This window comes from Phyllopteryx taeniolatus, chromosome 4 (assembly GCF_024500385.1).
Source record: "Phyllopteryx taeniolatus isolate TA_2022b chromosome 4, UOR_Ptae_1.2, whole genome shotgun sequence".
NCBI lineage: Eukaryota > Metazoa > Chordata > Actinopteri > Syngnathiformes > Syngnathidae > Phyllopteryx > Phyllopteryx taeniolatus.
In genome coordinates this window covers 33,108,537-33,130,389 of record NC_084505.1, presented here as the reverse complement: position 1 = coordinate 33,130,389, position 21,853 = coordinate 33,108,537, and the positions used below count along the sequence as shown (strand labels likewise).

The 21,853-nt window shown below is 41.0% G+C and overlaps 2 protein-coding genes across 6 annotated transcripts in view; both read right to left on the bottom strand.

The window, feature by feature from the left end:
* Nucleotides 1-235: 235 nt before the first annotated feature.
* LOC133477278 (ubinuclein-1-like) lies at nucleotides 236-17,309 on the bottom strand. Of its 2 annotated transcripts, none has more exons than XM_061771876.1 (13): nucleotides 16,895-17,309; nucleotides 10,673-10,780; nucleotides 10,481-10,573; nucleotides 9,383-9,523; nucleotides 8,262-8,353; nucleotides 7,628-8,199; nucleotides 7,464-7,530; nucleotides 6,631-6,754; nucleotides 6,425-6,549; nucleotides 5,856-5,969; nucleotides 1,140-1,232; nucleotides 1,009-1,059; nucleotides 236-930 (listed from the first exon to the last, which is right to left on the bottom strand). In XM_061771876.1, the coding sequence occupies exons 1-13, from the start codon at nucleotides 17,171-17,173 to the stop codon at nucleotides 465-467; spliced, it is 2,325 nt and encodes a 774-aa protein (XP_061627860.1). In that variant the 5' UTR covers nucleotides 17,174-17,309; the 3' UTR covers nucleotides 236-464. The 2 variants fall into 2 exon arrangements, with proteins under 2 accessions (XP_061627860.1, XP_061627859.1); XM_061771875.1 differs by having other exon boundaries at nucleotides 1,140-1,283; nucleotides 16,895-17,308.
* Nucleotides 17,310-18,244: 935 nt separating this feature from the next.
* Nucleotides 18,245-21,853, bottom strand: part of LOC133477277 (uncharacterized) — a 119,768-nt gene continuing 116,159 nt past the window's right edge. For 3 of the 4 annotated variants that reach the window (XR_009788271.1, XM_061771870.1, XM_061771872.1), the window contains one exon: nucleotides 18,245-19,485. Coding sequence is in view for 3 of the 4 variants with exons in the window: in XM_061771870.1 (XP_061627854.1) it covers nucleotides 19,478-19,485 (8 nt within the window). In the remaining variant the exon portion in view is untranslated. Of the gene's footprint in view, nucleotides 20,929-21,853 lie in introns of all 4 variants that reach the window. The other variant, XM_061771869.1, reaches the window with a different exon arrangement.

Below are 21,853 nucleotides of genomic sequence, written 5' to 3'. Positions count from 1 at the left end.
AGCGGGTGCCATTTTAGCCACGCCCCTAAGCAGGAAAATTGGAATGGTGAAAAACTAATGCTTTATCTCCACAATTGAGTACTACACACAGTAGTTCTCAGTCTGCATGTTTAGAACTTAATCTGAATTCACTTTACAGGGTCTTTAAAGTTATAACTGGGTTAAAGTTGGTAGAAATATGTCAAATTTGCTACATCTCAAATGTTTTCCAATGAATGTTTCATCGAGACAAAAATACAGTCTATTTTTTATTCAATCTTTAAAACAAAAAAGCATTTTAAACAAACAAAAAAAAGACCGACGCCACAGCTGTAACAAGAATGACTGCAGCTACTGACCATCTCCATGGAAATCATCTAAGGAGGGTGGAGGGAGTTAAGTGACATAATATGAGCTATTGAAAGGAAATGAACATCTTTACTTACTTTGTGTAAACACGACATTGGAGAGTTTACAAAACGACATCAGTCTATTTGTATATCTGGGCCAAAATCTACAGGCGTACCCATTAAGTCTTGCAGCAGTTTTGGCAGGACCCTGTGACACAGACCTGCTTCTGGAAAGTTGACCGGGCTGCACTGAGGCGGCGGCGGCGGCGGCGGAGGGCTGTCGTTAGCCAAGCTCCAGTTATGAAGCGAACTTTTGTACTTGGCCACGGCGGCCGCCAGGAGCTCTTGGGGGCGCAAGGGAGCGAGAGTCTGGTCAGTGAGGATCGCCAGCGGTTTATCGCTGGGCGGCGATGAAGAGTCCGAATCCAAGACGATCACTTCGGTTTCTGCCACGGTGACATAGGACGCGCTTGAAACTTCAACCAACGAATCTGTCTCATGAGGAGGTTCTACTTTGAGTGGCAGCAGTCCTGTGTTTTGATCCAATACTGAAGGAGAAACGATTGACAACTGCTTCTTTTCTGTTCTGGACCTCTTTGTTCTGTTCAGATATAGGACAAAGTTTCATTGAGTGTTTTGACTGAAACTGTCAGACTGACAAGACACTGCATGTACTCACGGTAACGTCAGCTGGAGGCCCAATATCTTCCTGCTCTCACTTAGCAGCACCCTGAATGCACAGATGCACTTGAATGCAACACAGAAGAGTAGACTGATGAATGTAAGCGAGCAGTGGCACTCATCGTATACCTGGACTGCATCCAGCCTTTGGGCCAAAGAGGTTTGATGTCCTTGACCAACAAGGCCTTGAGGTAGTCTTCCAGATGCTGGTTCCCTTCCTTTCTGCTTTGAAACAGTGCAAGTTTTTCTCTCAGCAAGTGACAGAGCACCTCCCTGTAGGCAGTCGCCACAAAGAGATGACTATTAGGCTGCCTTTAAACAGATGACTATTAGGCTGCCTTTAAACAGATATACAGTGTGTGTATATGATTTAATCAAGTAGACATTTTGACAGTTTTAGATCACTATGTTGCAGTCAAACAGCATTTTGCATGAAAATATGGATTTTAATTTCCTATAATGCCATGTTTTTTTTACATTTATCATTTGGCAAAATATATATTCAAATGTGATAGTTGATAAACCCATTTCCCTTTTGCAGGGGTTTGACTGGCTATTATGGGCTTGCATTTTGCCACACTTGACAGATTTAGGGATTGAATGACTTTTTGTAGTCGACACTAAGGTGATGATAGTAAAGCTCTAACAGTCACTGCAGAGTGATAAAGTAGACGCATCGACTAGTCGAGTCAACCCAGAGACAAAACCTTGTCAAATATACCCACATTTGGGAATAATGCTAAAACAATGTCTAGTTTATTTATCTTGATCATTATACATTTGTACAATGGGAGTCAAAAGTATGTAAACCCTTTGGAATTTCTTACATTTCTGTATAAATTGATCATAAAATGTGGTCTGACCATCTAAATCATAGTCTGCTTCAACTAATACCACATAAACTATTTTTCATATTTTTCTAGAGAATAAACAGTTACAGGACACAGGGGAAAAAATAAGCAAATCCTTGGATTTAATAACTGGTTGACCCTCCTTTGGCAGCAACAACCTCAACCAAACGTTTCCTGTAGTTGCAGATCAGATATACAAAACGATCAGGATGAATTTTAGACCATTCCTCTCTACAAAACTGTTGCAGTTCAGCAAGATTGCTGAGATGTCTGGTGTGAATAGCTCTCTTGAAGCCATGCCACAATATCTCAATCAGTTCAAGGTCAGGACTTTGACTGGGAACACATTTTCTTTTTCTGAAGTCATTCTGTTGTTGATTTGCGACACCAGTCATCTTTTGAACTTCAAAAGTTGGATGATGGCCTCAAGTTCTTCTGCAATATCTTGATAAACTTGTGTAGCAAAGCACTCCTGTACCACGATGCTACCATCACAGGTTTGAAGGAGAAGAATCAGAAGAAGAATGTTTTAGTATGCTGTGCCATTTTCCTGTGTTCCTTCCAAACAATTCAACTTTTGCTTTGTCTGTTTACAGAACAACATCCAAGTGTTCATTCCAATGTAACTTTTTTTTAAGACCGCAACGACTGCCTCGATGTTCTCCCATGAACCCCCTTCTTGTTTAATGTTTATGTATGGTAGGTTTGTCAAATGAAATGTTGGCATGTGCCAGTGATTTCTGTTTTCAACTGATAGGCTACCGTTCCTTTTTCTACCTCATTGATCATTCTGCACAGTGCTCTTGCAAGTTAATTTTACAGGACAGCCACTCCTTGGAAGAGAAGCAAACGTGCTGAACTTTCTCCATTAATAGACAATTTGCAGATTTTTGTAACCTTTTCCATCTTTAACAAGTCAATTTTTAATCATAGGTCTTCTGAGAGCTCTTTTGAGTGATGCATCGTACACATCACGCAATGCTTTTTGACAGGAGACAATTCTAACCTGGTGTGTGTTTTCTAGTGGCCAGAGCAGCTTTAAGCCACACCTCCAATCTTGGCTCATTGATTGGACTCCAGGTTGGCTCAGAGAATCCATAGCCTAGAGAAGGGGTGTCAAACTCATTTTTGTCGCAGGCCACATCGTAGTTATGGTTTCCCTCGGAGGGCCGTTATGACTGTGAACCCAAATAAATGTATGATCGCCTCATATTACACATTTACAACAAATTGATGGCCAACTAGTTTTGAAATCAAAGTCAGTATGAACTGTTCAATTTATTTCAAAAGGGTATTGGAAACAAAACAAAAACCTTTTTAAAAGACAATTCTCCCCCCAAGAAACAAACTCAATGCACATGCTTTGCTTTCACGGGCCACATAAATGATGTGGTGGACCTGATCTGGCTTCCAGGTCTTGAGTTTGACACCTGTGGCCCAGAGGATCACTTTTTCCTCTTTGTCCTGTGAATGTTTACACATTATTTTCAATTAAAATAATTGAGTGGTATTAGTTTCAGTTGACTTTATTCTTGTGATTTACATGATCAGACATTTTATAACCAATTTATGCAAACATTTATTTTCGAAGGGTTAGTATACTGTATCTACAACCCCAACTGCAATGAAGTTGGGACATTGTGTTAAACAAATAACAGAATACAATGATTTGCAAATCATGTTCCACCTATATTTCATTGAATACACTACAAAGACAAGATATTTAATGTTCAAACTGATAAACTATTCCATCCATCCATCCATTTTCTGAGCCGCTTCTCCTCAAGGTTCACGGGCGTGCTGGAGCCTATCCCAGCTATCATCGGGCAGGAGGCGGGGTACACCCTGAACTGGTTGCCAGCCAATCGTAGGGCACAAACAAACAACCATTCACACTCACAGTCAGTCACACCTACGGGCAATTTAGAGTCTCCCATTAACGCATGTTTTTGGGATTTGGGAGGAAACCGGAGTGGCCGGAGAAAACCCACGCAGGCACGGGAAGAACATGCAAACTCCACACAGGCAGGACCGGGATTGAACCCGGGTCCTCAGAACTGTGAGGCTGACGCTCTAAGCAGTCGCCTGATAAACTATTGTTTTTAGCAAATAATCAGCTGGGACTGGGTCATTTTTACCACTGTTACATCACCTTTTCTTTGAACAACATTCAATAAATGTTTGGGAACTGAGGACAATAATTGTTGAAGCTTTGTAGGTAGAATTCTTTCCCATTCTTGCTTGATGTACAGCTTCAGCTCTTCAACAGTCCGGGGTCTCCGTTGTCGTATTTTACGCTTCATAATGCGCCACACATTTTCAATGTTAGACAGGTCTGGACTGCAGGCAGGCCAGTCTAGTACCCGCACTCTTTTACTCTGAAGCCACGCTGTAACACGTGCAGAATGTGGTTTAGCATTGTCTTGCTGAAATAAGCAGATGCGTCCATGAAAAAGACCTTGCTTGGATGGCAGCATATGTTTCTCCAAAACCTGTATGTACCTTTCAGCATTAATGGTGCCTTCACAGATGTGTAAGTTACCCATGTGATTGGCACTAACACAGCCCCATAGCATCACAGATGCTGGCGTTTGAACTTTGCGTCCATAACAGTCCTGATGGTTCTTTTCCTCTTTGGCCCGGAGGACACGACATCCACAATTTCCCCAAAACAATTTGAAATATGGACCAATACGTCGGACCACAGAACACTTTTCCACAGTCCATCTTAGATGAGCTCGGGACCAGAGAAACCAGCAGCGTTTCTGGGTGTTGTTGATAAAGGGCTTTTGCTTTGCATAGTAGAGTTTCAAGTTGCACTTACGGATGTAGCGCATAACTGTATTTATTGACATTGGTTTTCTGAAGTGTTCCTGAGCCCATGTGGTGATATCCTTTACACATTGATGTCAGTTTTTGATGCGGTGCCGCCTGCGGGATCGAAGGTCACGGGCATTCAATGTTGGTTTTCGGCCTTGCCGCTTGCATACAGTGATTTCTCCAGATTCTCTGAACCTTTTGATATTATGGACCATAGATTATGAAATCCCTAAATTCCTTGCAATTGTACGTTGAGGAACAGTCCTTAAACTGTTGGACTATTTTCTCACACACTTGTTCACAAAGAGGTGAACCTCGCCCCATCTTTGCTTGTGAATGACTGAGCAATTCAGGGAAGCTCCTTTTATACCCAATCATGGCACCCACCTGTTCCCAATTAGCCTGTTCAGCTGTGGGATGTTCCAAACAGGTGTTTGATGAGCATCCCTCAACTTTCTCAGTCTTTTTTGCCACCTGTCCTTTTTTTTTTTTTTTTTTTTTTTTTTTTTTTTAAATGTGTTGCAGCCATAAAATTCCAAGTTATTGATTTGCTAAAAACAAAGTTTGTCAGTTTGAACATTAAATATCTTAAATATAGGTTGAACATGATTTGCAAATCATTGCATTCTGTTATTTATGTTTAACACAACATCCCAAGTTCATTGGAATTGGGGTTGTAGATTAAAATATCGCACATGCATAATATATAAAAACTATTTTCATTATGGAGTGTAGTTTACTAAAAACAAGAGTATGCAGATTACCATGACATTTTTCCAAAACAGTAATCCCTCCTCCATCACGGGTTACATTTCAGATAGCCCTCGCAATAAATAAAATCAGCGATATAGAAATACCCTTATCAAATTCACCCTAGGCATGCTTTTATAGCATATACAGCATTTAATTTCCAAGGTCTTTGAGCACTTTTCAAACGATACATATACAGTAATATAGAGAGAACAAGAGCAATGGATAAAAAATATTGTACAATCAGTATAAAAACAGTAACTGTAATAACACTTCCCCAAAAATCTGCAATATTGGGACCTGGACGTGTGAACCGTGATATATTGTGGGTTTACTATACATCCATTTTCAATACTGCTTTCTTTGTGTACTTAAGACAAATATTGCACATGCACAATAGATAAAACAATTTTCATTTAATTACCTGATCTCATCATTCCATTGAAACAACTTCTTTGGACCACCTCTTCTTACCCCCTTCTCCTCCACATTGTTCCCTTGGCAACCTTGCCTGACGTCACTCCCATCCTCCAACGTCCTGACAACCCACATGACCAAATTTATGTCAGAAGTACTTAGAATACTTTATAAAAAGGGCACTTCATTCGTTCATTCATCTTCCGTCCCGCTTATCTTCACTAGGGTCGCGGGCGCGCTGGAGCCTATTCCAGCTATCTTCGGGCGAGAGGCTGGGTACACCCTAAAATGGTCGCCAGCCAATCGCAGGACACAAACAACTATTTGCACTGACATTCACACCTACGGACAATTTATAGTATTCAATTAACCTACCATCCATGTTTTTGGGATGTGGGCGCAAACCGGAGGGCCTGGAGAAAGCCATCGCACAGGGACAGGCACAGGGAGAACATGCAAACTCCACACAGGCGGTGCCGGGATTTGAACCCCAGTCCTCAGAACTGTGAGGTAGATGTGCTAACCAGTCTTCCACTGTGCCTAAAAAAAAAGCCTTTTCTAAAAAAAACAACTCACCTCAGTGTCTTGACTTGCTCATATTCTTGACAATGTTGGTTGAAACACGTAATCTGCTCGGGCATGGCTCGCCCGATGGCCTCCTTCAGCTTCTGCACCGGATCCTCCACGTTCGAAAGGCTTTCCTTTGTGCCAGGAGGAAGGGAGGGGGGGTGAAGTCACTCAGTTTAGAAAAACAAAAAGTGTGGATCAATCAAACGACTCACTGCAAGCTTGAGTTTCTTGACACGTTTCAGGAGCGTCTCCTTGCTGCAGGGCAGGAAGGACGACAGGTGCGTGTACACTCGGGAGCGTAACTGGCTGCCGTGCTCACGACATTGACACTCTACGCTGAATATAAACACAACTGACAAGTGAGTAAGCAGTACACAATTGGTAATCTCAGGGTCTCCTGAAGCATAGGTAGGATTAGCATAGAACCAGTGGTGGTTTCAGTTATGTGCAATACTTGCTGCATTTCATGGAGAGAAAAGCCAGTTGCACTTTTAACTGCGTTGAAGAAAGGGCTCTTCACATTTAAAACAGCAGCAGATGCGCGCACACAACATTCCTACCAGTTATGGAAAACAGGCAGAGTGTCACCACACAGACCACCCATACCCACAGTACAACAATTATTTTGAATTGAGGCCCCACTCACAGGCAGCCAGGAGTCACCCAAATGCTGAAGGCCCTGGTACAGTTGTCACCGACCGTCAACCCCCCCCCAAAAAAACCAAAAAAAACCCTGAACACCACCCCAAAGAATCCGAACAGGTGAATTGCAGGTGCCGAACGACAAGTATCCACTGTAATCATCTTTCTATATTTGCAAAACTACTGCTTATTGTTAAGGGAGTTAAATTGAGTTCACCACCAACACAACGCATGCATCACAAGTTTGCGCACGCAAGTCAAAGCTAAAAAAAAAAAGACAAATGACTGCATGTACGGGGGGAGGCGGGTGGGGGTCTGCTCACTCTTCTCTCAAGGCACTGCTGTACAAATATTTTGTCCCTGAATGTTGAATGTTGTGTTGTTGCCATACTGTGGGACTCACTCCAGCAGGACAGAGTTGATTTCCGGGGTGAAGAACTTGAGTTTGGACTCTCCCTCCGCGGTCTTGGCTGCCTGCACAAACAAAATGTGTGGAAGTGGGCATCCGGACTGTATTGCTGAGAACATGTGACATCATTGTGTCTGTGGCCAAAAGCACAGGTGCACTTGCCAGCATCAGTCTTTTGATGCTTTCCTCCAGGGGAGGTTGGAGTCCCTCGGGCAGGACGACGCTCTGAAGAGATGGCACAGACTCCGAATGAGGTGTTTGTGGATGGGCCATCTTCCTGCTTGGAGGCTGTGTTGTGTCACAGGAGGCTCCAGACAGGTGGTGATGTTCTGTTCTGGGCTGGTTTGGAGGCGTTAAAGACTGCGGCGTTGATTTAGGCGATGAAATCTCATCGCTGACATCCAACAAACAGTCCAAATCGATGTCAAACTCCACCGTGCTGGCGGCCTGGAGAAGAGCATGATCATTGGTGGATCCAATCAAACTGAGCAGCGGGTCGCCCAGTCCCGAGCCCCCGCCGCCGCCCGCGTCCGCCGGGCACAGTGGCATCACAGGAGTTTGCGGGATGGCCGCCATCCGCTGATGAGCTCCCTCAGTTTTCTGCCGCTCTAGTTCCTTTTCACGCCGGAACTTCTTCAGCATGCTGGTGACGCTCAGCGTGCCGGCCACCTTTTTTTTCCTTTTCTTCTTCATCAACAGCTCCTCGCCCTCTCCAAGCTCAGATGCGATTCTGCGGGAGAACCACTGCATGTCACACACACACGCCACAAATAAAGCTTTTAAAAGTCTCACCTGGACTTCGCATCGATGACGTTCTTATCGTGTGGAAGTTTTTCACTCCTTTTCATCTTTGGCATCTCTTTTCTGTCTTTGCGTTTACGTTTCTGTACATTAAGAGGAGGTCTTGTCACATGGCAGGTTGCGGCGCTGTGCGATTGAACCTATAAGTTAACTCATTTTTTACCAAAAATCTGATTTCCACTGATTTTTTTCCTCACTTTCGCTTATAGAAAAAGCAAAACGACAATGACGAGGTTTCCCCCGCCAGAGAATTATCTTGCAACAATGCGCACAGAAATAAAATTAAAAAAAAAGTGTCATTTCACAGTGCCTGACCTGCTTTTGAAACATTTGCACATGGGGCAAACGGAAAATTATTTGACCCTGACATATGTATACAGTTGAAGTGTGCACAAAAAAAAAAAGTACATTTGCACCAGTCATTGAGTTTTAGCCACAAACCTTATTGATTGATCAGGCCTGCAACAATTATTTTAATAATCGATTAATCTGCCGATTCGATTAATTGATGAATCAGATTAAAATAAATTTAGAAATTTCCATCCCTTTTTTCAAAAACAGGACATTATTTCAAATTGACAGTGCAGAAAATGCACAGCTCAATGGATTATGATTCAGTTACTGGTTTGGTCCGAAAAATGTCAGAAAATAGGTAAAAACGTTGACAATTGTTTTTCAAAGTAAAAGATGTTTGCAAATGTCTTATTTTGATGAAACAAAAAGATAAGTCTGCTTTACTATTCTAATTAATAAATATTTCCAATATATATATATCATACAAGTATAAATAATATTCAGTGTTCAAAGACCAAAATTTGAGGATTTAGACAATTTTAGGTTAAGTTCTAAACGATCAGTCGATCAAATCTATTAATTATTATGTTTCGATTATTTGTTGATTAATAGTTGCACCAAGTTTTGATGTTGCATTGTTTTTCAACCTGAATAATCTGGAATAGTCACACCATCACAGTGTCCATCGATGAATGAAAGGCCTGCATCTCCAACTTTTCCGTCGTTAGCTTTGTCAACACAAACATTGCAGTACCTGCTCAGATTAAATAAGGTGGCGCCACTGTAGGAACTGCATGCTTAAGGGACTGTTGGCCAACCTTGGAGGTTTCGTGCGCTCTCTCCTCTGTGGTCTCGTCGTCCGTTTCCGTGTCAGAAGCCTGGCGGAAGTGCAGCACGCCGGTGTTGATGTAGAAGCCTCCATATTTGGTGGTGATGGAGGACGGCACAAACTCATCGTACTGTGGAGATGACGGTGAAGTTTCTACATGTCATTAGACTGACAATGTTACATCAGACACGTGACAATGTAAATATTTTTAATCACAAGGTGTGAACACTCACGGGTACAATCTTAAAACCCAATACAAGATCTGTATCAAAACTAACTACATCACAGATAACGTTACTCAGCACCAAAGTGTACAGGGTGCTCCCAAAAATTGGAAATATGAATATCTGACTAACTACACATCATAGGTAAATGCAATTAAATAGGCTTCATGGTGAAAAATAAGCATATTTCCAACACTGATTTTCCAAACAATTTCAGACATTCAAATTTTCAATGAGCGCATATTTTTTTATGTACTCTCCTAAAAAAAAAAAAAAAAAAATGCACGCTGCACACTCTTGACCGTTTTTGAGCATATTATAACACACAAAATGCCTTATTGCTATGGAATGTCATTCTTCACCTTGATAATTTAAGTTAAAAAAACATCCCCTAGTGGCTCCCGTAGCCTGCTGACGCAGTTTCCACCACAGGTGTCAAACCCAAGGCCCCTACACATTTATATGCTTCCAGTCATAACAGGCCTTGGAGCGGTAATTTTTAATTACAATGTGCCCCGTGACAAAAATGAGTTGAGTGAGAATTGGCTATTATTAGACTGAACTGATGTCAAATTGTAATTCAGGGGACATCGCGCATGTCGCCATACGTTCCCACCTCCTGCAAAATATCTGAATTTTATCACGTAGAAATGCACTGCATCACACAGCTGCTTCTGAAATATTAATTACCTTATTGAGATGCGCAAACCATGAACACCTCAGTATGATGCAGTGCAAACAAATTAATACCTTGTCGGTGGTGTCAATTAAAAATGAATCATTATATTTGTAACGGCAAACTTCTTGATCCAGCTCTCACATTGTTGGTCAAATGCTCCCACATTTGAGAATACAGTACTCACAGCTTCTGAGTTGTCAATGAAGGAATCCTCATCATCGTAACCATAACCAATATCGATCAAGTCTTGAATCCGGTCCTTCTTTTTTTTGACTGCCTGCAATAAAGCCAAACTTTGTTTTTCCTGTCCACATCAGCCAAAAAGACTTCTTAGGAGGAGTACGATGGCAAACGGGAAGTAAGGACAGCTACTTACATATTTTTCCTCCAGCTTCCTCGCAAGGTCAATCATCTGCACCTTCTCCCTCTGCTCCTCCAATTCAAAGCAGAGCATCGGCTGGACTTCATCGTTTTTGTTCTGCTTCTTAAAAGGGTTTTGATAGCGTGTGAGCAGTCAAGAACTTTTGCAGGTCAGACTTCAATAGCACAGGTCAAGACTTCAATAGTACTCAAACAGTCCTTGAACTTGCTACATGTCTCAATCTATCACCTACTTGACTTTTGGATTCCCACAATTTCAAGCCCCAAGACAGAAAACATTTGACCACGGGAAGCCCAGATTTTTGTCACATGTCGACAATTTTAACCACCGTGGTGATGAGCTTGTGAGTAAAGGAATTATCCACAACAATAACAATATTCATCACCAAAATACACAAATGGGTGCCACATCCAGTCAGTCGCTGGGGAACAATCACACACACACACACACACACACACACGGCCAATTTCGAGTCTGGTTTTGGAATGTTTGAGTCAGCCAGTGCCTCGAGGAAACCCACGCAAGCACAGGTAGACAAATTCCTTGTGTGTTTTTGACATACTTGGCAAATAAAGATAATTCTGAGAACATACAATCTGCACACAGGAAGGCCAGAGCCCGCAATTAAACCCCAAACCTCAGAACTGCAAGGCAGCTATGATAAAAAAAAAACCTTGGAAAAACAAAAACATGAATACACAGGCGTTTCTAGCTAATTCTATCAACACACTAATATCATTATTATTCGAAGTCCGCCGAAGTGAAACGCGTCCTCCTCTTTCTACTCAGTTAACCTCGCTAGCCGCCGAACTAACGTGCCGCCAGCTAGTTGGTTACACCGCGGCGGAGGGAGCTCCTCATCGGCGGCGCACGAAGGACGAAGTGACCGAATTTGCCGGCTCCGTCGAAGACGAAGCCCAGCCGCGCACAGGCAAGGTAAACTTTCTGGTGTTTGGACGCCACTCTGTATTTGGGAACTTGTCGACAGTCAGCCAGCCAATTGGGCTTTGCTTGGTCCTCGCAAAAGTCGCAACTTCTTCAACTGCTTTCTTGTCAAAATGGCTCAATATTGGGCGTTTGATTCCAAACAACCTTTTTGACGCGGTTTCTTCTTGTCTTGCTGTGTTATCATGTGTGCCAATGGGCCTCCACCACCACCACCGACGGCTGGGCCTCCACCGCTGCCAGCTGATGCGGAAGCTGGCAGCGTAAAGCTATATGCAAACATTGCCAATAAAAGAAACAGGGGGCTGCCAAACCCCGCAATACTAAAGCACCGGAAATGGAGGGCGTTCCAAACCGTTAATAACTCTAAATTAATATGGGACTCAACACGTAAACAAAAAGGCATTCTTTGTGCACACTTAAATATACGAAGAATTTTAACGAAAAGTGATCAGGTCAATCACTGACTCAAATATTGGCTTCCTCTGCCTGTCTGAGACATGGCTCCATGAATCTTCGCCCTCAGCAATACTATCTGTACCTGGTTATAAAATGTTTAGAAACGACAGACAGGGTTCTAAGGGAGGAGGTGTTATGATTTATGCCAAGGACACGTTATGATTTATGCCAAGGACACTTAATTGTAATGAAATACATGTTACAGATGAGAATGGATTAGAATTTCTTGGACTAACTGTTTCTTTGTCACAGCAAATGTCTTTTATTCTTGTAGTTATTTATAGGCCTCCCTCATCAAATGCCGCTTTCTATGAAAAGCTGGAAATGTTACTGAAACAACTCAATCTTGCAAAAGAGGTGATAGTAATGGGTGACCTAAATGTTAATTGGGAAGTTAAAGTTAGGAAAAAATTGAAAAGGGTTATGGATGATATGGATATGACTCAGGTTATTAATGGCCCTACGAGAATTACAAACTCCACCCGAACTCAGATTGATCTAGCCTTTACTAATAGGCCAGAAAGGATCTTGAAGTCATACAATATGCTCACAGGATTGTCTGATTAGAATCTTATAATGGTCACAAGAAAATTAAATAAAAAGCGCTTCAAACCCTTGGCCACCACTGAATCCAATAGGCTACCAAAACATGAACAACAAAATTTCCAAGATTCCATCCAAGAAGTAAACTGGGATGTATTACTCGCCGGTAAAAATTTAGATGATTGTTCTAAATTTGCCAACAAAATACAATAAATTATTATACAATTTACACGGATAATTAAACTAAAAGCTAGAAAGAATGGCCTGCCTTGGTTAAACACATTTATTCTGAAACTGATGAAAGAACGCGATCATTCCTTGAAGTTGTCGGTCAAATCAGGATACAATAGACAGCACTTTCTCACTGAGAAATAGGGTAGTGAAAGAAATAAGAAAATCTAAAGCTGACTTTTTCATTACTGCTCTGAATAGTGCGAAGGGAAATTCAAAAATAACCTGGAATTATATTAAAAAACTATTGGGTGATACACAAAATAACAAAACAAAACTAATGCAAATTCAATTAAATGGAAACATCCTGACGGAACCTCAAGTGATGGCTGATGCTTTTAACAACTACTTCATTGAATCTGTCAGAAAACTCTTCTAAGTTTGCAGTAAAACAAAGGAAGGAATACCCTGCATTGTCTGCAACGCAGTTCTTTACTATTACAAATATTACTGAGACCAAAGTTATCGATTTAATTCATTCACTCAAACCATCTAAGGCAAAGGATGTTTTTGGAATGGACACGAGCATGCTCAAAGATCCAGGTTCAACTCTTGCTCCTCCTATTGCCTCAATCATTAATCTTTCAATTTCATCTGGTCACTTTCCAAAGGCCTGGAAATCTGCTATTGTTACCCCTGTCTTTAAATCCGGTGACTCAACTTCTCTGAATAACTACCGACCTATAAGCATTCTTCCGGCCATTTCCAAAGTTGCAGAAAAATGGGTGTCAGAGCAGATTGTCCATTACTTAATCAGCAGCTCCCCCTCTCTCCACGCCATGCAGTTTGGTTTCAGATCCAAGCATTCCACTGAAATGGCTACATGCCTCTTCATTGAGAAAATAAAATCTTCTCTCGACAAGGGTGGAGATGTAGGGGCGGTGTTCTTGGACCTGAGGAAAGCTTTCGATACAGTAAATCACTCTGTTCTTCTTACCAAGCTCTCAAAATTTAACTTCTCTCGCAAAGCTGTGAGCTGGATTGAATCATATCTGCATGACCGAACACAATCTGTATCAGTTAACAACTGCAGATCAGAGTCTCTTAGGCTAACCTCTGGAGTCCCTCAGGGATCAATATTAGGCCCCCTTTTATTTAGTCTTTATATCAACGATTTGCCCACTGTTTGCTCTGAAGCAGAGTGCGTAATGTATGCAGACGACAGTTTTCTTTGTTCATGGTCGCTCCAAAGATACTGTTGCTGCTAAACTCACTAATACAATGTCCTGTGTCACAACTTGGTTGCAAGAGTGCTGTCTACAGCTAAACGTTTCTAAAACTGTAGGCATGTATTTCACTAAAACAAATAGAGTATCACCTGACCCCGACATACTTGTTAATGGAGAAAAAATGCAAATTGTCAGCCAATACAAATATCTTGGGTTAATAATAGATTCACAGCTTTCCTTTAAAGCCCATATTGACAAATTGTGTAAAAATATCAAATTAAACCTCACAAATGTTCATGCAATTCGGAATGAAATGTCAACTGAAGCTGCAAAAATTTACCTGCATTCAATGATTCTTAGTCACTTTAACTATTGCATAACCAGTTGGTCCCAGGCTGGTCAGAATGCAAAAAAAACATTGGAAGTTTTGTACAAACAAGTAATTAAAGTGATGGATAAAAAAAACAAGGCACTATCATCACTGTGCAATTTTAAAAAAATACAGTCTTTTAAACTGGGACAGTCTTCACATATTTGCAGATTTAAATTTGATTTATAAAGTACTGCATGATTTGGCCCCAGCTCCTCTGGCTGAGTTCATCAGCCAAAGAAACAGCTCTGAGCGTGTCACTCGAGGCTCTGTCAGAGGTGACTGTCTCATTCCTCTGCGCAGGAGCACTTTCAGTAAGTCAGCCTGGTCAGTGAGGAGCGCTGGTGAGTGGAACTCAGTACCTGAGGAGGTTAAACTGCTTACAACATACAAGGCCTTCACAAAAAAACTGAAAATGTGGCTAGTTAACACCTATAGCTGCCAACACTAAAAGACAAGTATGTTATGTTGTCTTTTTGTTATGATCAAACAAATTATGGTTTTATTCTCTCTTAATAGTATAGTTTGATTATGTATCCTGTATTATATTGTCTTGTAGATGTATTTTACTGCTTTTTTACATCATGGCCAGGGGACTACAGATGAAAACTACCCTTCTGGCTAATTCTGGCTTTTTTAACCATGTGTACTTCATGTGTTTTATGAAATTGCATTGTCCCCTTTCAAAAATAAACTGATAAACTAAACTGATTAACATTCCCAATTTTTGCCATGTGTAATTGTAACTCACTGTTTATGTTGTTAGTGAACATTTGCCCTAGCCAGGAAATTATTAGGGTGGTCAAAGGCAGTCCCACTGTCCTCTGTTTGAATTGGAATCAGAAGTTAGCTGTTATGTCACGTGCATGTATAAATATTAAAGCCAAGGTGCTACTGACAAGCTGACAATTAATATTATAACTCCTATTAGGACACGGCGAGAGAGAGAGGGGGGAGAGCAAATGAAGTGTTTTATATTGGCATGCTCTGTCATATGTGGATGACACATTGCTGATACACTTCAGTCATTTTATTACCACGAGCAGGAACGGAGCCCACATTCATACATAAGCTGCTGCTGCTTACAACTCACGCCCAAATCAATGCGCACACAGACTCCTTGACTTGAGCCAATGTTCAAGCTTAAATGTCCCTTTGCCCTCTTTCATCTTTGATGTCAGGCCCACATGCAGAGTGGGCAGCTATTACAATACATTTGTATTTTCAAAAGTCACGTGTTTCAAATGTTGCGCATTGCGTTTGATATAAACGTCCCCAAAATGAGTCAAGGGTTCATTTTTGGTATTTTTAGTACTCATTATTGGGTGCCGTTTTACGCCACGGAAAAAAAAGGGCATACTGTAATGTGTAGAGGTGCTGTGGTATCGAAATGATTTGTCTTCCCACGGAAATTAGTGAAAATATTTTGTTTGTTTTGAAAATAGCCAAACTTTTGCTGTGCCTCAACATTTAAATAACCTGTATCTAGGTATGTTACAAAATCCCCCAAAATGGCCACCATTTTCTTTCCATTTCACTCTGCCGGATTTCGGGCATGTGAACCAAAATCGTGTTTTCGCTTTGTATAGTTTCACAGAAGGTAGTACTTGCTCTTTTCAGATTACGTTGTTGGGAAATCCCTTTACCACCTCCTCTGTGAAATTTTCAATTCGGTTGAGATTTTCTGTGGTTCTGACAAAGATGAAATCTCACGTTCATAGGATTCGGTGACAATAGAAAACTATTAGGTGGTGATTCACGACATATTTTTGTTTTTCGTGAAATTTGACATAAATCTGATGTGCTTGCCCCGCAAAATGAGATGGTTCGAGCAGAGACCGCCATTGAAAAATCGGAAAAGGGTGTGTTTATCACATTTTCGTCTCAACTAATCATAAACATTTGGGCATTTTTCAACCTAAGAGTCAACTTCTTGGTCACACATTTCCTAATGATTTACATTGATTACTGGGCAAGAAAATTTGAGTTGATTTTCGACATAAAAAGTGTCTTAAAATCCTTATTCTATTCCTACAAACAAAGGCTCATTTTATTCATGTAACACTCCCCTATCCAATGGTATAATCTATTTTAATAAGGTATTCTGAAAATTTTAGGAACAAAACCTACTCTATCAGTTTCCCAAAATAAGTGTTACACTTCTCTTTAAGAACAGGGATGAAATTCCATTAAAATGCACAAAACTGTGAACTTTATCTTTCCAGGAGTTCAGCACCACATGATACCTTCAGACAGTAAACAGTTCTTAGAAGTTACATAACATTTACCCGATAACTTCCCAAATATTCCCCAATATTAAATATTGATTTAACATCAATGTGTAGATTGTCATCAAGAACTTCGGTTGATAAGATTCCAAAATGGCACACCAAGTAAACTTCCTATACAAACCACAACATGTTAGAAGTATAACATCACGACAGAACTATTTTAACTTCACATTTGAAAAAAATAAAATACAAACTTGAGTAGTTTTACCTTGTTTTCCAGCAGTTGAGTGTAGCTAAACTCGGTGAAGTTACGGTCATCCGGCTCAAACAAGGCGACGACGAGGCGGTCCGAGCCCAAGCCCGAGCCCGAGCCCGAGCCCGAGCCCGAGCCCGAGCCCGAGCCCGAACCGCCGCAGTCCGCCGCCGCCGGGCCCGAAGCGCAACCGCTTTCCGGCGGCGACTTCGGGGCGAGGACGGTTCTGTTGACCGCACAGGGCTGCAGGTCACAGGGGAACGAGGTGAGCTGGACCCGACGAGACTGAGCCATCTCGCGTTGGGGCGGAGGAGGAGGAGGAGGAGGAGGGCACGTCGTGACGTGAAGGCCGCCGGCTGAATCTCGTTAACGGCTAAGTGGAGGCAGGTGCGCTGTTACCTGCACAAACATGGCTGACGCTCTTCGTTCATAGCTGAAGCTACTTTTATATTAGGCTCATCTCTCTATTTGAGACCACTCACTGAGAACCAGTCAGTTATTCACGTAACTCGCGAAAGTATGCTAGCTTCAACAAACAAACAAACAAACAAACAAATAAATAAATAAATGTCGTTTTTGTTTTTGTATTATTATTTTATTATTTTATTATTATAATTTTTTTTTAATGGCTGTCAGTGTGAGCAGTCAGGAACAGAAGAGCGCACAAGTAGTCGGTTAAAAAAATATAAAATACATCACAACACATCATAGGTACTATTTAGAGTTGCATAAAGGATGACATCTGAACGACATTATTGGGGGCCTTTTGTAAGTGCTGTGATGTACTAAAACATCACCAACGGCGTCACGCTTGCATCGTTGCCTCAACAAACAGCCACCATTTTTATTTTTACTTTTTATTTATTTTTTTATACGACTTACTCTCATCAGAATAAGAATCTGAATCATTTTAATTGTTCAAACACACAAGGAATTTGTCTCCGGTAGTTGGGGCAACTCTAGTATCGCAACAGTCACTATATGACAAAATATACATTAAGAACATAAGAAATAAGCACGGAGAGTCACTGAGCAATGAAAGAGTACCAGTAATGTGCTAATGCTGATACAATGTCAATTGTGGAAATGATTCCCAAAACATGCACGTTGTTGTCTCTAATATTTATTCTGGAATAAACCAGTCACGTCAGCTGGAGTATGCTGAATATATATATATATGTATATACATATACATATATATATATATATATATATACACACACACACACAAAATGGATGGGTGAATAAGATAAATACAGTCGGGCATTACAAAGTCAAATATTTTGGAGCCTCCCAGAATTTCTGGGTTTGCATCATTGAGACATGTCTAATGATGGGGGTAAATACACACGTTTTGGCACAGAATTGCATTTTTATTTTATTTTTTAATGAGCGTTGACAAAAAAAAGCAAAAAGAAACTGCACTACATCCTTCCAACACATTGGGGCAGTAGAGACAAATGAAAAGGATAACAGAACTGTACATTTGTAAAGGCAGTCTTTTCCAAAAGATAACCTCATACAGTTTAAAAAAAAAATCATATTCAAAATGTAGAACAGAGTATTTTTTTCAACAGTTGCAGCAAATAAACATTGAAGAAAAACGTGTACCTCATAATTGTATTTTGTTAGTTAAACACAAAACAATAGTTGAATATTTTTTTGGGTGTTGAACTAACACTTTGGTCTCCAGCTAATCCAAACAGCAAGGAAGCATTTGAAATGCAGAAAAAATATATCTTGGCGTGCGTGATAAGAAATTCCCCCATGCATGCTGCTGACTTAATTGGGACTGATTAGCCAAATGTTTTCTTAATCGGGAATCGAAAATGTGCCCGATCTCACCCGGTGCTGACGTAACTGCTTCACATATGTTCACTTGACATGCAATTGAATTTTAACACATTGGATGTACCGTGTTTCCTCAAATTAGCTTGTCATCCACTTAAACACCTTCCTCCAATAGATGCCTGACTTTTCCCCATCCGAAAAACGAGGAAGTGTAAAGTGTTTTTTCTTTTCTTATCATTGAAATTTGGCATTCTTGTTTGCAACAGTTCTCTTTGGTGTGTCAAATTTAGAAGCACATTTGTTTTCGCTTTAGATGGACATTAAGGCCTTCTGGGCCACATTGAACTCCATTGTTAACCCAAACAGCGATCGCAGCACAACGTTGTGTACGGCACACATTTTTCCACAAAATACTTTTTAATCTACTTTTCAATTCCACTTTCAAGAAGTGTTACATGCTGCAAATATTGTTTCAAATTCATACACCATATTCATTGCATATTTTTCTGTTAAACAACATCACAACCAGTGGGAGACTGTAAAACATGTTATTTTAATGTTTTTATTGTGTGATTATTACATATTTTATGCTAGCAAATTTAAAAATACTTTTACAACCTGTTTAAAAAGTGTGTTTTAATAAGTTTAAATGTGCGTAAAGTGTGCGTGAGGCTTCAGGCTTTAACTATGAAACATACAGTTTTATTTTTTTATTCCATTATTATTACGTACTGTGATTGGCTGGCAAATTGTCCAGGGTGTACCCCGCCTCTCGCCCAAAGTCAGCTGGCATCGGCTCCAGCTCACTCATGACCCTATAATGAGGATAAGAAAATGGATGGATGATGTACGTTGTATATTATGAGTATTTTATATATGGTCTTTATTTGGTGGATTTTCATCTATCACAGTTGGGTCTGCAACATACTGTAACTCCTGCGATTAACGGGGATCACTGTATTCCCTAAAATGTGTTCTTACAAATAAAGACCTCCCCTCTAATTGACGCCCATCCCCATCTGCAGTTCAGTAAATACATGCCCCGGGCCACTATTTGGGGAAATAGGGTATTTATCTAATTTCAGAGGGTCTTAGAGAGCTCAGCATGAGAACTGCTTCCCCTTTACGCAAGGCCGATGCAGTCAGCCTGCACTGAATTGACTTTGACAATTACAATAACGGGATAATTGCAATCTGTCACCATACATTCCGTGTTAGCATATCACAAAATAACCAATTCCGAGCGTGATTGACTCTACACGTCCCCGATTTGCATAACACACACACAAACACACGCACACATCACCCCCATCCTCCACCACCCTTTTTTTGTAATTATACATGCATTTCACGGTGCAAGGCTTTTAATGCAAATAATATGGATCCTCTTTCTTTCCCCTCCACCTCCTCATCTAACCAAAATGTGTGTGTGTACGCGTGTGTTTGTGTGCATGTGTGTGAGGGGGATCAGATTGCAGCCAATTTTGGTTTGTCAAGTCCCCCCCTCTCCAATGTGTTAATGGGATGGAAGTTATTTGAGCTGATGACACGGGTTGGAACAGCGGCTCTGCATTAAGACAATAAACACGCCGGAGACAATGAACCAAAACACACCCGAGCGGCCCAAAGATGGACAGGACAGATGGACTCACTGGGGGGAGGCCTCACTCTGTGTGTGCGCGTGTGTTTGTGTATGTGTGTGTGTGGGGGGGGTCTGCTCGGTGAAGCGGGCTCCGCCGGTGCTGGATCGGAGTGCTGCAATTGGAGGACAATGCGGGGGAGGGATCATTCAAACCGAACGGGGAGGCGTTGTCCCAGAGGTGCATAATTCACTCATTCATTAACACAAGCAAACAGGAGCCAATATTAATTAAGTCCTTCCTCTGTGCTGGGGCTTTTGTTGTCAATTGGCCTCTTGGAAGAGAAGGGGTTAAATCAAAGCAGAGGCCAGAGGTGGCACGATGTTTGGGGTCCTAATAGTGACGCCAATCATCATCAAAAGACGGAAATGTTCTGTTCCAGGGACATTTTTTTGTTTGTTTTTTTGTTCCTTCGAAAGATCATGCACGCTTTCTATTTCCATCAGGAACATACATTCGGCTACCAAACAATATATAGTATGTGAAGTGCTCACTTCATTATGTACACCTACAGATATCCAAATGAAAAAAAAATCTGGCTTTTTGAAGGTATTCTCGTGCTTGTAGCTAGAATGACATACTGCAGTGGTTCTCAGTGGTTTTGACAGCAAGTAGCACCTAAAAAAACAAACAAAAAAAAACAAAAACGAGCTCTCTGAGTACCATGATAAACATCATTAAAATACAGAAGCGTAGTAGGCCAAAGTGTTTTTCAAAAAGGAGACAGATTTTATTCCTAAAAAGTATATTTAATAATTTTCTAAGCTACATTGTGCACAGTTTTAACATTAACATTGTGCTTAAACGTAGAATAATAAATACTACAGAAATAATTACCATCCATCCATCCATCCATTTCAACACCGCTTATCCTGGTTAGGGTCGCGGGACGCTGGAGCCTATCCCAGCTAACTTCGGGCGAAAGGCGGACTACACCCTGAACTGGTCGCCAGTCAGTCGCAGGGCACATATAGACACGGACAACCATCCGCACTCACATTCACACCGTCACTGAGTGGGAACTGAACCCACGCTGCCTGCACCAAAGTCAGGCGAGTGTACCACTACACCATCAGTGACTAGAAATAATTACATATATTGCAAATAAAATTTCAATACAAATCTACCAAAATAAAAGTTTAAAAACAAACAGTTCTTAAAGATTAAATGAAAAAGCTATTGTACTAAAAAGTTAAATATAACTGAACTCGGCCAGTGATTATTTTGCATAGCACTAGCGTGAGCCCATGTATCACAAGCGGTACTAGTGCCACACTTTGGGAATCACTGATATAGTGTATACTTGGTGTCCCAAAAAATATACTCACACTGTAAATAAGTCCTTTGAATTTACTCAATTCGAGTCAAGATTGATTGCACGTGATTCAAATGTCTTTGAAGTAAGATATATTTTTTGACTATTTGGCAGGAAAAAAGGGGAGAATTACATCAGTATACCCCATTTTTATCATGTGCAATCGAAAATGAAGTGCTTTTTTTTTTTTAGTGCGCTCTTTGGCTGGTCATTACTGATATTGTTAGA

Excerpts from the sequence above, each read along its gene's own strand:
- LOC133477278 (XM_061771875.1), bottom strand. The coding sequence starts at position 17,173 with ATGGCTCAGTCTCGTCGGGTCCAGCTCACCTCGTTCCCCTGTGACCTG. Across the intron at positions 10,781-16,894 it reads CTCAACTGCTGGAAAACAAG|AAGCAGAACAAAAACGATGA; the intron begins GTAAAACTACTC and ends AACCCTTTTAAG. Across the intron at positions 5,970-6,424 it reads GAGCAAGTCAAGACACTGAG|GACGTTGGAGGATGGGAGTG; the intron begins GTGAGTTGTTTT and ends GTGGGTTGTCAG.